Source organism: Megascapheus bottae, chromosome 2 (assembly GCF_031878675.1).
Source record: "Megascapheus bottae isolate mThoBot1 chromosome 2, mThoBot2.hap1, whole genome shotgun sequence".
Lineage (NCBI taxonomy): Eukaryota > Metazoa > Chordata > Mammalia > Rodentia > Geomyidae > Megascapheus > Megascapheus bottae.
The window spans coordinates 43,287,044-43,301,978 of NC_143510.1; the positions used below are offsets into that span (position 1 = coordinate 43,287,044).

At 39.7% G+C, this 14,935-nt stretch overlaps 1 protein-coding gene across 3 annotated transcripts in view; it reads left to right on the forward strand.

Moving 5' to 3' along the window:
- Tmem117 (transmembrane protein 117) overlaps positions 1–14,935 on the forward strand; it is a 350,457-nt gene that overhangs the window by 214,256 nt on the left and 121,266 nt on the right. For all 3 annotated transcript variants that reach the window (XM_090355491.1, XM_090355483.1, XM_090355499.1), the window contains exon 5: positions 12,908–13,005. In XM_090355491.1, the coding sequence (XP_090211617.1) occupies positions 12,908–13,005 (98 nt within the window). The remainder of the gene's footprint in view (positions 1–12,907; positions 13,006–14,935) is intronic.

Below are 14,935 nucleotides of genomic sequence, written 5' to 3' on the forward strand. Positions count from 1 at the left end.
TCAGGGGAGACTTCCAGTTTCTGCTCTTTCTAGGTTGTACAAGAGGGCAACTAAGTTTCCAAGCTGTCTTCCTACTTGAGATGCGTTTCCTAATCCTAGCTTTATGTTGGCTGTTTGTGATTTGACTCATACATTGTTTGGTCCCTTGGTTTTGTCTCTTCCCCCTCACAAAAGGGTCAACAGGAGACTTCCATGAATCCAGTTCCTTTCCCCCTGCCTGGTGGCTCATGTCTGTAATCCTAGCTACTCAGGAGGCTGTGATCTAAGGACCATAGTTTAAGGGCAGCCTGGGGAGGAAGGCCATGACACTCTTATCTACAATTTACCACCAAGAAACCAACCAACAAACAAAAACAGCTGGAAGCGGAGCTGGGGATCAAGTGGTAGAGAACTAGCCTGGTGCACAAAAGCTCAGGGACAGCACCTAGACCCTGAGATCCAGGCCCAGGACTGGCACTTCAAAAAATAAAAGTCTAGTGTGTGTGTATTTAGGTGTTTTATTAAGAAAGCTGAGAATTTGTAAAATGAGAATGATTTCCTCTTTGGGGAAACATTTGATCTTTTTGTATTCTACAGACTCCTTGGTGGATATAGGTTCTTTGGATTGCGTTTCTGAAAATACCTTTTATTTATCTTATTTATTTTATTTACCTGTCTCTTATTTCTCCATTCAGTTATATAGTTACATAGCCATCATTTTATGGGCTTTTATATATTTAGTTGTTCTAAAAATAATCAGTTTTCCATGCTAACAATACAGGGTGGATGTGCGTAATGAAAGCTACACATTCTTTTAAGCAAAACCCCCAAAACAACCTTGTAATATGGGGATATATACATATATATATATATATATTCAGCTAGGGGAACTAGCACGGCAAAAGGGAGTGCAAAATGTTTTCGTGTGCTGGCTGCTTGCTCAGCAAACCAGTAATCATCCTCATTTTCTTCCCATTTATTCAAAATTGTAATTCAATATGGTGGCAAGAAAACTATTCCGGGGTACATCCTACTTATTTTCTGTTTGTTAACACATTATTTGAAATTCTGCGGATCTTACCTGGGAAAGGCTCTTTTTAAAATTGTGTGTATATCTGTATTCTGGTGATTCAGGTATCTTTCTCTAAAGGATTCTATATTGTGAGACATGCCTGATTTCCTTACTTAATAATAAAACAGCACATGACTCGCTGGGAATCAGTAGGGAATCCAGCAATAAGGTGGAATACATCACAAAAGTTGTACAGGGCATCATTGGAGATAATAAGCAGGTGCATTAATATTCATATCTTCCGGAATCCTGCCTGTGCTTCTGAAAAGCTGCAGAATACCTTCTAGGTTTAATGTTCATCTGTAAATGTTTGCCAATGACATTTGCACATATTTTCTTATAGCAACTCATGGAAGGCATCCTGCAGTCATTTCGGAAAACTTCCCTCCTGGTTTCCATTTACTTACTTCTGTACTCAGCTAATTTTCCTCAGCTAGTACACATAATCTGTTCTTAGACCTTCCTTGGGTCTTTCTTTGTCTCTGCTGGAAGTACTGTTGTGTAAGACTGCTTGTGTGTGTGTGTGTGTGTGTGTGTGTGTGTGTGTGTGAGAGAGAGAGAGAGAGAGAGAGAGAGAGAGAGAGAGAGAGAGAGAGAGAGAGAGAGAGAGAGAGAGAGAGAGAGAGAGAGTTCAAGGAAGGAAGAAAAAAAGGGAAGAAATTACATGCAATATCCCATAGTGTATAATATTTCCAAAGTCTCCAGGAAATACAATTTAGACTTTCCTTCTCCTCTGAAATGGGCTCAGTGCATAAGAAAATAATGCTATGCTATAATGAAGGCCAACAAAACAGTCACCAGAATGTACATACTGAGCATCTGACAATGGGACACACAGGCTGTTTGAGACTTCTTCCTCTTCTTCCTCCTCCTCTTCTTCCTCCTCCTCTTCTTCTTCCTCCTCTTCTTCCTCCTCCTCTTCTTCCTCCTCCTCCTTCTCCTTCTCTTCTCCTTCTCCTTCTCCTTCTCCTTCTCCTTCTCCTTCTCCTTCTCCTTCTCCTTCTCCTTCTCCTTCTCCTTCTCCTTCTCCTTCTCCTTCTCCTTCTCCTTCTCCTTCTCCTTCTCCTTCTTCTTCTTCTTCTTCTTCTTCTTCTTCTTCTTCTTCTTCTTCTTCTTCTTCTGGCTAGTGATCTACCACTCGAGTCACACCTGCACTTACACCTCCTAGGACCTTAACTACCCATTTCCTGTATTTTCTCCCCTTTCCAGGAAGTATAGGAACAGGGTTAGGGGACATGGATGCCATCACTGTTCTAAACATTTCTAACACTTCCATTAGCATCATCCCCACCAGTAATTGCTGGAGGGTTTAAACAGAGGCTAGTGAAAGAACTCAGACTGAGCCATTTATGTCTGCTATCATATTGCTTTCAATGCCTTCCCCTATGTCACCCTATCCCTATTGCCTTCTGTTTTACACTCCATATTCTTTTTGGTTTGCTTTTGTACATTCAGTTATTCATGTATCTTCTGATACATTCATCCAATAGACACTGACAGCTTATATCATACTGGATACTAGGCTAGTGATGAGGATGTGAATATGAAGAAAGCAGGTGAGATCTTAGCCAATCACAAGCCTTATGTTTCGATGAGGAGTAAGTTGTCAGGGTCAATCCACCACATTAGAACTCCTGCATCATGTAGAATTTTCTTTTATGTTTTTACATAGCTAGGATCAGAATCTTTTGCCTTTAAAAAATTTACACAAATGACTCAAATAATATCAGCCTTTGATGCATGGAGCTAGTGTTTCAGGAATATATTGAAATTACTGTGAAAGAAATGGAGACATTTCAATTCATGAGAGACCTGTTGCACTGCTGTTTGATGATGAAAACATCTTCACATCAGATGATGCCACTGTATCATAAGAATACTGAAGAAAACAAAAAAAGCCCCATAAATAAGCCAAGTGCCAGTGGCTCAATGTCTATAACCCTAGCTACTCAGAAGGCAGAGATCTAAGGATCGCAGTTTGAAGCTAGGCTGAGCAGAAAGGCCTGGGAAACTGTTGTCCTCTGTTAGTTACCAATAAAGCTGAAAGTGAAGCTTGGCTCAAGTGGCTTGAGCATACATAGCTTAATGAGATTTAAAAGTCATAACTTTCAGGGGTCGGGAGTTTGGCCTAGTGGTAGAGTGCTTGCCTAGTAAGCATGAAGACCTGGGTTCAATTCCTTGGTACCACATGCATAGAAAAAAGCCAGAGGTGGTGCTGTGGCTCAAGTGGTAGAGTTCTAGCCTTGAGAAAGTCCAAGCACAGTGCTCAGGCCCTGAGCTCAAGCTCAGGCCTGGCAAAAAAGTCATAACTTTCAAATATTTCCTCCAGCCAGGCACCCATAGCTCATGCCAGTAATCCTAGCTACTCAAGAGCCTTAGATCTGAGGCTTGTGGTTCAAAGCCAGACCAGGCAGGAAATTCTCCATGAGATACTTATCTTCAATTAATACTCAGAAACCAGAAGTGGTACTGTGGCTGCAACTGGTAGAGCACTAGGCTTGGGCAAAATTCCTCAGGGACAATGCTCAGGCTCTGAGTCCAAGCCCACAACACACAAACACACACACACACACACACACACACACACACACACACACACACGCACGCACGCACAAGTTTTCATGCAATCATGCTTGGAGTGATTTGTGATTTGAGGATCAGTGGATACAAGTAAATAGATGAGATACAAGGAAATAAAGTAATCAACTTAGGGTGAAAAAATACTGGAGTCCTGCCTCTCCATATCAACTCATCTCCAAGTAATATGCCGACACTCGTTTGTTAATAACCAATGACTCCTCACTTAGTCAATGACCGTGCTCATATTAATGAGCAGCTGTCTGTCGTCCTCTTTGCCAAGGTATATGTTTATACTGTCATTTAGGTTGGGCTAAGTCAGTATTTTCTGAACTATATTCTCTGGACTGCGAAAGTCTTTATACATAAAGTCTGTGTATTTTATAAAGAAATGAGAGGAAAGTCCATTATCTTCCATTATGTCCTTACATTCACAGCCATTGAGAATTTGACAGCCGATATGCCAAGATATGGGTACCCTTGGTACTGAAAGTTAGACACAGATTCCTTTCCATGCTTAGTGGTTGCCAAATAATAGTGCATATTTTTTTCTAAAATATATAGTACCTATTTATGACCAAGCTTCAGTGAATTCTGAATAAAGTTGTCAGCAACAAAAGCACAAAAACGATACTGCAGTGGCAGTAGGAGAATTAGTATTTATCTCAGTTAACCTTTAATGGCCTTAATAACAACACTTGGCGCCACCACACCAACCAAGAATTTAAAAGACAATGATAGAAACCAGTAGATAAGGTGGGCTTGATGGCCCATGCCTGTAATCCTAGGTATTCAGGAGACTGAGATCTGACTATTAAGGTTCAAATCCAGCCCAGGAACAAAAGGACCTGAGACTCTTATCTCTGGAAAATGGGGAAGTGGGGCTTGGCTCAAGGGTAGGGAGGTAGCCTTGAGCTGCACTGCTCAGGGGCAGTGACCAGGCCAAGTTTAAGCCCCATGACCCACAAAAAAAAGAGAAAGAAATCAGTAGATATCACCTGTCATTGGTGTCATTATTTGTTGCCATTTTAAAGTTAGGAGGGTCTACTAATTTGGAATGAGATCACTTAAGAAGAGATGAATACTAACTACTAAGTGCTTTTTTAGAATGTTTAGCATTCCACTCATTCCTTTCAATGATTCATTCATGTCAAAAACTTGGTAACTGAGATGAATGTTTCTATAACTGCCTAAGCTAACCCTAAAACTGAGTCTTTCTTTAAAATGATGTCTCAGGAACGTGAAAAACCACCCAGCTTCCAAATCCCTACATGCCTAGCATGCACAAAGACCAGGGTTCCATTCCACATACATAGAAAAAGCTGGAAGTGGTGCTGTGGCTCAAGTGGTAGAGCTCTACTCTTGAGAAAGCCCAAGTACAGGCCTTGAGTTCAAGCCCCAGGACTGGCAAAAAAAATGTCCAAAACATGTACTCTTGTAAATAAGCCATTGCCTGATCACTTTTCATAGCTCTGCAGAATTTTTGTCTTATAATAGAAAGGTTTTGGTATTCAATGAAGAACATGGAAAATAAAAATCTAAGCTTCTAAGTGCATCTTTTAAGTAAGACTAAATGATGTCTCCAATTCTGAGACACAGTCATGAAGGAAGGATGCTAAATGTGGGGGCCACCACCCTGTTTCATGAGAATGTTGAAAAGATGGATATGTAGGTCACTGACCATGAGCAGAGCTGGCTTAGGACAATCCTGTAAGGCAGACGACATACCCTTAAAGGCCCGGATCAATGAGGATGAAGTGAGCTTGCCAGAAGTGGGTTCTGTCCATCACACAAACCTCTGCATACAGCGTTAGTCCAGGGAAAACAGTGTTCTGATGACCACTGGTCTCAAAAGAACCAACAGAGGAAGTTTACTGTTTCCCTCATTTGTCATAATCAGTAGAAACCTTGGGCTCTACTAGCAGAGATCTGCAGTAGAGCAAAACCTTGATACATAAGGCCATATAGTATGATGCTAATTGAAAGGACCTCCAGGATAGTGAAACAAAAGCCATATAATGAATGACTGTTGTCCTTAATGTACTATGTTATCTTTCATCTCCTTTGCTGTCCCTTGGTTATCTCATATTGGTATAGTATCTCACTTTGTTATCTGATATATTGAATTTATTTGTATTTGGTTATTTGAAATTTGATAGGGAAGGGGGGAAAACCAAGGTGGGAGGGGGGAGGGTAAGGGGTACCAAGACATGTGAAAGGGTATCAATGTATGTGAATTAATGCACCTTCTATCTGGCAAATATCATGTAACCCTTTTATTAATTACAATAAAAAATATAAAGAAAAAAAACTACATGGAGTAGAAGGAAAATCTAAGAGACGCTGAAGGATCACATGAATCTTGTGTCCAAACATAGCCAAGTGAACTAGAAAAATATGAATGAAATAGTTGCCTTTGGAAAGAGAAGTGCTGGAGGCTCACGCTGTAAATCCTAGCTATTCAGAAGGCTGAGAACTGAGGATCGTGGTGGTTTCAAGTCCATGAAACTCTTATCTCTTATTAACTACCACAACAGTCAAGATGTAGAGATGTTGCACAGGTACCAACTTTGAGTGATGTAGGGCAGTGTTCAGAACCTGAGTTCAAGCCCACGAACAGACACACATACAAAGCAATAAATTAATATACACAGTTGTCAAAATAATGATAAATAATTCAGAGGTGACTATGTACATGATATTTGAGGATCTAGGTTCAAAGCCATCCAGGCAGACAAACCTGAGAAACATTTATCTCCCAATAAATAGCAAAATAGTGGGTATGGAACTGTATCTCAATGGATAGAGTGCCCCCTTTCAGCATAAAACCAAAGCCTGAGAACAAGGCCTGATGTTCAAGCCCCCAGTACTGGAACACACAAACAAAAGCCCCAAGTCCCAGAAAATGAACAATTTGGTTTTATGCAACATGTTTCTTATGCACCTGGTGTGAAGAAATTATCATAGAGTTCAAGTACTAAAAGTAAATTATTAGAAAGAAAGCAGGAAAAGAAAGAAAGGAAGGAAGGAAGATAGAAACATTTGTAAACCAGAGCAACACACAAATGACCTATAGTATAACAAAGAATATTTTTTATTTTCTCATCTTTTATAGATAAAAGTTGATAAACTAACATAGAAATATAAATATTTAGCGAGTCAAATATTAATAGAAAACTAATATCATAAAAGAGAATGGTAATGGGGAAGAGGACAGACGGAAAAGTGGAAGTAGAACTTTTATGAATATGTACTGTGTGCTCATAGATGAAAAATAAGAAATTAAAACACAGAGAGGTTAATTTATTTGCCTTAAACCAAACACTAACATTTATAAGACACAGAAACTAGAATTATAACTCAGGATGTCAGTGGGTGTGCATTATGTGTGGGACCCTGCTTTGTTATTTAATTATTCAATCTCATCAACTTCTCTCTGTTTCAGCAACACAGTGAACCATGATGATAACTTGTTTATTTGTTTGTTTGTTTATGCAGGTACTAGGGCTTGAACTCAGTGCCTTGCACTCTTAGCCTTTTTTGTTGTTGTTCAAGACTTTGTCACCTGAATCACAGATCCATTTCAGGCTTTTGGGTGATTTATTGGGATAAGAATCAAATTAAGGGGCCGGGAGTTTGGCCTAGTGGTTAAAGTGCTTGCCTAGCATGCATGAAGACCTGGGTTCAATTCCTCGGTACCACATACATAGAAAAAAGCCGGAAGTGGTTCTGAGGCTCAAGTGGTAGAGCTCTAGCCTTGAGAAAGTCCAAGGACAGGGCTCAGGCCCTGAGCTCAAGCCCAGGACTGGCCAAAAATAAATAAATAAATAAAAAATAAAATGATTATTTATATAAAAAAAAAGAATCAAATTAATTTGTCTACCTGGGCTGGTTTGGGACCACTGTGATCAGATCTCAGTCTCCTGAATAGGTAGGATCACAAATGTGAGTCACGAATACCCACTGAGATCAATTATTTTAAGCATTGCTTGCTGATTTGAAGTCTCAAAATGTATTTTCTTGTTGTTAATATTCTATTGAAAAAAGGCAAGCAGCAAAGCATAATGTCACCATGCCATACTGGGGTTGTACATTCTGTGGAGAGATCTGGGAGGTGGGGAATGGAAAAGGGAAGATTGTGCGATACAAAGAGTTAAACAGATCTCTCCTTGCCATAGTGCTGCAATTTCACATCCTCACACCTTCCTATGGGAGAGGCATCAACAGGTTTTATATTGTATTTATATTGCGTCCTCCTCAGCTTTCCTTTTCTGCCTCTTTCAACCCACAAAAATTGTCCTTGACCAGTCCCAGAAATGAGTTTGATTTCTCTAATGTAGAAGGTAATTAGATTTTTCTTTATTGAAGACATCCCTTTAATGACAGCTTCTGTAACTGTCAATTTAACTGCAAGTGACCTGGCATTGATCTGGTGATACAACTTGAAAAAAGAGCTGGAACAGAGCTGGAAAAGATCAGTAACCTGGCATTGGAAAGAATGTCTTGGCCTCGTCTTGCCATGTCACTGAGAAAAAAAAATAGCTTTTATCCCTAAGTGTAATTTTTACAAAACACGCTGCTGTCTGCCTGTTGCTTCCTTTTAGAAACTATTAGTGTTTCCCAGAAAATTACCCTGGAGAGAAACATTAAAATTGGAATAAAATTGATCCAGTAATCATTTTGTTTCTTTGAAAATACTTATTATCACAGAGATTCTTTCAGAATGGGATAAATATTGCTGGACAGAATTAACTCAGTGTTTTAACAGCTTCAGTCAAACATGAAGTATTTCTTAATGCATTTGTTTCCATAACCTTGAGGTTTTATTGAAATATTTGGCACCCAAATTATGTATTCAAGAAGGAAATGAAGCTAGTTGATGACTCCCACCTGCAAGGCTAGCTACTCAGGGGGCTGAGATTTGAAGCCACCTCAGGCAGAAAAGTCTATAAGACTCTTATCTCCAATTAACCAGCAAAAAGCCAGAAGTGGTGGAGGGAGTGCTAGTCTTGAGTAAAACAGCTTAAGTACCAGTGCCCAGGTCTAGAGTTCAAACCTTAGTCCTGGAACAAAGGAAAAATAAAGAAGTATATGATGGAGCAGAGGTTGAAATTGTCCTATTTAGAAGAACATCAATTATTTTCTTCAGGAAAGTTAAGATGAAGACTTTTATGTACAAGAATATATGGGATTTATATTTCTGTATTTCTTTACTTTTTAGTTATGAATTAATTCATTTGGCTTCAAGTTCATTTTTTTGTTATCTTCCCTTTGCTCATTTTGAGAAATAGCAAGAATCATTCTGGAAGGAAAAATATAACCTATGGCCATTAGTCTGAAAATATTTAATCCTATGATTTGAAGGATCAAGAATAAAATAAATAAATAGATGAAAAAATCATCAGCTGGATATCTCTCATTTACAAAGAAGGAAAATGAGACTTTTTCCTGTGCTGGGACTTGAACTCAGGGCCTTGTATTCTCACTTGACTACTTCACTCAAAGCTGGCACTGTACCACTTGGTAAATTTTTCCACTTCCAGCTTTCTGGTAGTTAATTGGAGATAAGAGGCTCATGGACTTTCGGCCTGGTGGATTCAAACCACAACCTTAGACCTCAGCCTCCTGAGTAGCTAGGAGCCATCAGTTTTCAGCTTGAATTCTTTATATTACTTGCATTCACATTCATCAACGTGACTGACAATTTTTGATTAGATTAACTCAGATTTTTGTTTTAAAACCACTCAGGACTGGTCATTGAGAGTTTTCAGGTTGAATAAGGAAGCTACATCTTGGAAAAGTGACGCAGCATGGGCATATAACTGCTGGGTTACTAAGGGCAGAGCCAGTGAAGTAACTTCATTTCTCATCAGCTCAGAGCATCTTGGGAATTTTGTTCCCAGAAATGACATTGAACCAGAATATAAATAAGGCTGAAATTTTTCCTGGAACGTGATTGCTAAGGAGCCCAGAATTCTGATTGGTTCTTGGATGAGCATCAGAAACATTGGTATGCTAATGGATGTTTCCAAAGACCAAACCCTGGATGCTGAATGACATGATAAATTGGGCTTGTTTGAAATGGCACTGGAAGTCCAATATTACCGAAGGGACAAAAACACTCCCATTGACTCATAGAGTACTGTCATAAATCAGTAAACCTAACCTTTTGCAAGACTGTTAAGTTGTGTGTGTGTGTGTGTGTGTGTGTGTGTGTGTGTGTGTGTGTGTGTGTGTATGTGTGTGTGTGTGTGTGCTGGTCATGGGGCTTAAACCCCCAGCTTGCCACTGACTGAGCTTTCATGCTGCCACTTCTAGCTTTTTTGGACTTGGGCTGCCTGGGTTGGCTTTGAATCGGGATCCTCAGATATCAGCCTCCTGAATAGTTAGGATTGCAGGCATGAGCCACTGGCATTTGGTGGCAATGTATCTTGACTAATGTCATCCCTCCCATCATTCTTCCCTGCTTCTCCCAAACCCACTCATCTTCCCAAGTTCCCTGGCTCCATTGTTTTCATTTGAATGTTGAATACTGTGACTGTCTTAGCCACTTTTCCTCTCACCATTTACCTGTCCCCTCTCCTCTTTAGTGTCTCCCACCTCTAAGCACACAGTTTCAGCTGCCAGGCATTTGTTTTGCTAATCTGTATTGAAGTTATTAATAGGAGTGACACCTTTGCACTCCACCTCTGTATATACCATATTTTATTCAATTTATTTGCGGCTGTCTGCATATGGCCCTGTATATATTTTCATTTATTAATTTAGATCTAACTTCTACATAGCAGAGAAAACATGAACCCTTTGCTTGAAGCCAGCTTATTTAAATGGAATGTTAAAGCTTTAAGAGCAAAAGAAAAGTATACAATATATTTAGTAGGTAATATTAGAAGTATATGTTTAATAGGTAATAACATTTTTTCCTCTGTGTAGTTAGTCTACCGCGTTCTGTATTGGTTTGCTTAATTTTGAGTCTGCCTTGTGGGTTTGAATTTGAACACTATTAATTAAAGTCATAATGATTTCAATAATATTTCCAATTCTTAAATGGCAGGTGGATTTCCTGGAAACAGTGATAATGGTGTTTGTGTGTGTGTGTGTGTGTGTGTGTGTGTGTGTGTGTGTTTGTGTGTACACTGACATGTCCTTTTTTTATTTTATTTTATTTTTTATTTTCTGCCAGTCCTGGGCTTCAGCTCAGGGCCTGAGCACTGTCCTTGGACTTTCTCAAGGCTAGAGCTCTACCACTTGAGCCTCAGCACCACTTCCAGCTTTTTTGTATGTATGTGGTACCAAGAAATCGAACCCGGGTCTTTGCGCATGCTAGGCAAGCACTCTACCACTAGGCCAAACTCCCGGCTTCTTTCCTATCCAATATGACATTAAGAAAGCTTTTTACAGGTTATCTTTGGGACTTTGGGTTGAGACCATTAATACGTGCCATGGCTAACAGGCAATTCATTTTGCTAACAGGTCTATAAAGTCAAGAATTTGCATCCCGATTCCATTTCATCATTTGTTTGAGTGTATTTTTGTCTACTATTTAAGATATCCTGAGATATTAAAAAGGATACATAATTACAATTGTCATCCTCAGGGATATAAAAAACTAGCAGGGAAGAAAGTCAAAGTAAATAAAATAGTAAATAAAGTAGAAGATCAGTAAATACAATAGAAGATGGAAACAGATACCTGACACAGGAAAGGTAAGTCTAGAGCGGCAGGCTGTCCACCAGTGGAGAGACATCTGGGCCCACTGCAATGGCTACCACACTTAGACTTCAGAAAATGTGTGGAGTCTGAGCATGTGGAGCCAGGAGAAATGACTATGTTTGGAAGAAGGTGTAGAATTGTGGGGTGAAATGGTGATAGCCAGGAAGATCCATGGCCATGACACTGCATGTGAATTACTGGGCCGTAGTTCAGCTTTATGAGTGGGATGGAGAAGGGGAGGGGAGAGTGGAGAGAGAAGAAGAATGCTTAATCCTGTCACGTATAGCATATAGATGTAGAAGGGGCTTGAGAGAGGGTAGGGGGCTAAAAGAAACAGACTCTGTGAGTAGGCATGAATGAGCCAGAGGGGAGTCCAGATGGGTGAATATTGTCCAAATAGATTATTTGCAACTGTGAAAATGGAATAAGAAAACTATTAGAAATGCTATGTTTTAGAGGAAAGGATGCAAACAGAGGGTGCACTGTGGGTTGATATTCAGTGTAAACAGATGTGAAGCTGTAACAGCATAACAGTGAGCCTCCCCCCATAACTGACACAACTCAATAAAAATAGACATTTTGCCAGTCACTAGTGCCTCATGTCTGGAATCCCAGCTACTCTAGGGGCTGAGATATGAGGATCCCAGTTCAATGTCAGCCCAGGCAGGTAAATCCATGAGACTCTTATCTCTAAATAGTCACCAAAAAGCTGGAAGTAGAGCTGGGTTCATGGAGTGCTCGATATATCCATAAGAACAAAAAGCGTTGTAACAGCATCCAGGTCCTAAGTTCAAGCTCCAAGACTGGCACAATGTGCACGTGCGTGCATGCACACACATACACAAAGCTTTGTTATGCAAGTTTATGACTTGACCAAAGATAAGTACACTTTTGACTCAGCGAACACCACCTATGAATGAAAATAGGAAGAAAAAAAAGGAAAGGTAAAGGCTGGATTTAATACCAATCCAGACATACCAGAATTTAGCTGGATGTGGAGTTTCTGATTTAGACAACTGATATTTTACTTTGTTAAGCATGTCTGTTTCTAAGGAGACAGTCATATTTCAAGGTGTCTCCTTACAAAATTTAATCTTGATTAACATTTTAAAAATGGGTTTAGCCAGGCACTGGTGGCTCATGCTTGTAATCCTAGACACTCAAGAAGCTGCGATCTGAGGCTTGCTTGTCAAAACCAGCCTGAGGAAGGAAAGTCAATACAGCAATTTTTAAAATTAAACAGCAAAGAGATGGAAGATGTGGCTCAGATAATTAATGGAGCACCAACCTTCTGCCGGAAAGCTGAAGGGCAATGCACAGCTCATGAGTTTAAGGCCTGGTGCTGGAATACATGCAAAAAAAAAAAAGTTAATCTCAATATTTGACACACTTGAGTGACCCCAACGTGCTTCTTCAATATGTTTTTTAATTGAATGAAGTATATTCTACTTTTTAACTAATATTAAAATATGTATATAGTCTGCTCAGAAGGTCAATGATAAGGGAATATTTATACCTGAATTTAAAATGTCCAAAGTGCTAACTAAGTCTCTGTCATTGCTATAGGTCACTGATATGATGCTTCAAGATAAACCCTATCCTGACTGGGGAAAATCTGCAAGAGCTTTCTGGAAGAAAGGAAACGTTAGGATCATTTTATTCTGGTAGGGAATTGTTTCATTCGTTCCTGTATTTAATTCTGCTTTGTCTCATTCCCTGCAAGATTGTAGTTAGATGTAATTTTCTTCAGATAGCTAGACTTTTATCTAGGGAGGCTACTCTGTACCACTAAAATCTTTTTCTAGGGACAGGAGTGTGGCCTAGTGGTAGAGTGTTCTCCTAGCATGCACAAAGTCCTGGATTCGATTCCTTGGTATCATATACACAGAAAAAGCCAGAAGTGCTGCTGTGGCTCAAGTGGTAGAGAGTTAGCCTTGAGAAAGCTCAAGGACAGTGCCCAGACCCTGAGTTCAAGCCCCAGGACTGGCAAAAATGTCATTCTCTAAATGATATTGTGAATTAATTTCTACTTGTTTTTTTTATCAGCTGTACACTTAGAAGTTTTGCTAATACAGTGATGGCAGATGGAGTCAGATTTTTTATTTCTAGTCTTGAGCTTGATTGAGCTCAGGGCCTGGGTACTGTCCTTGAATTTTTTCAAGGCTAGAGCTCCACCACTTGAGCCTGAGCACCACTTCCGTCTATGTATGTGGTGCGGAGGAATCAAACCAGGGTCTTCGTGCATGCTAGGCAAGCACTCTACTACTAGGCCAAACTCTTGGCCCTAGAGTCAGAGTTTTATCACTGAAACATGACACATGGTGCTGGAGTGCCCAGGGTTTTGGCTGTGGTCCTGTCTTTTCAGGAGGCTGAGACCTGAGGACTGGGGCTCAAAGCCTGGGCAAACAAATCTGCTATTTCCTATCTCCAGTTCATCAGCAAAAATGTTCAAACTGAAGGTGTAGCTCAAGTGGTAAAGGACCCCTTGAGTGAAAAAGCCAAGCAAGAGCAGAAAGTTCCTGAGTTCCAGCCCCAGTACTGGCACAGAAATGAAAAGTGTCCCTTGCATGTGTGTAGGTATATGTATAAAAGTGTGCATCTATATGTACATATACATGTATGTGTACTCATATACATATACATACACTCAGTGGCTTATATTAATTTGTACATAATTAACATTTTCATTATGACACTTGAACCCAAACACATAATGTACTTTGATCCTATTTGCCCATCTATTATTTCTCATAGCACCTCTCTTTCGCTCCCTTCCCCTCCCCTTTCACCTTCCACTTTTAATATCATGATTTTGGTTGTTTTACTCAGAAAGATGTGATTTTGCCCAGGAGAACATTTTTATACACCCCCATGTCTCACTGGCATTCCTTCTTTTTTTTCTTTTCCATATATTTTTATTATAATTCATAGAAGGGTTACTTTATATTCATCAGCTAGAGAGTGCATTACTTCACATACATTAATACCCTTTCTCATGTCTTGGTTCCCATTTCCCTCCCCCCATCCCCGCCCCTCATCTTGTTTTCCCCCTACCCTATCCAATTTCAAATAACCAAATCCGTATATATCCAATATATCAGATAACCAGGAGAAATACTGTAACAATATGAGATAACCAAGGGACAGCAAAAGAGATAAGAGATAACATAGTACATTAAGGACAACAATCACTCATTATATGGCTTTTGTTTCTATATACTGGAAGTCCTTTCATTTAGCGTCATACTATATGGCCTTATGTATCTAGGTTTTGTTCTGTGGTAAATCTCTGCTAGGAGAGCCCAAGATTTCTACTGATTATGACAAATGAGGGAGACTATTGGGCCCATGTTCCTTTGAGTCTGGCTTACTTCACTTAATATGATTTTCTTTGTATGGATTCTTTCTCGGTTTCAATGCTACCATACAATGAATAGCAATCCATATGTCTTAGGACTTTCTGTGCAGAGTCATTATGTATACGTACTTGTGTGTGGCAAAGTGGAAGATACAGAAGCAGAGACCACAGGAGAGGGGATCACACATTTCTGGGACACGTTGCCCTGGTACTTGGCTTCTGGATAGGTGAGAAGT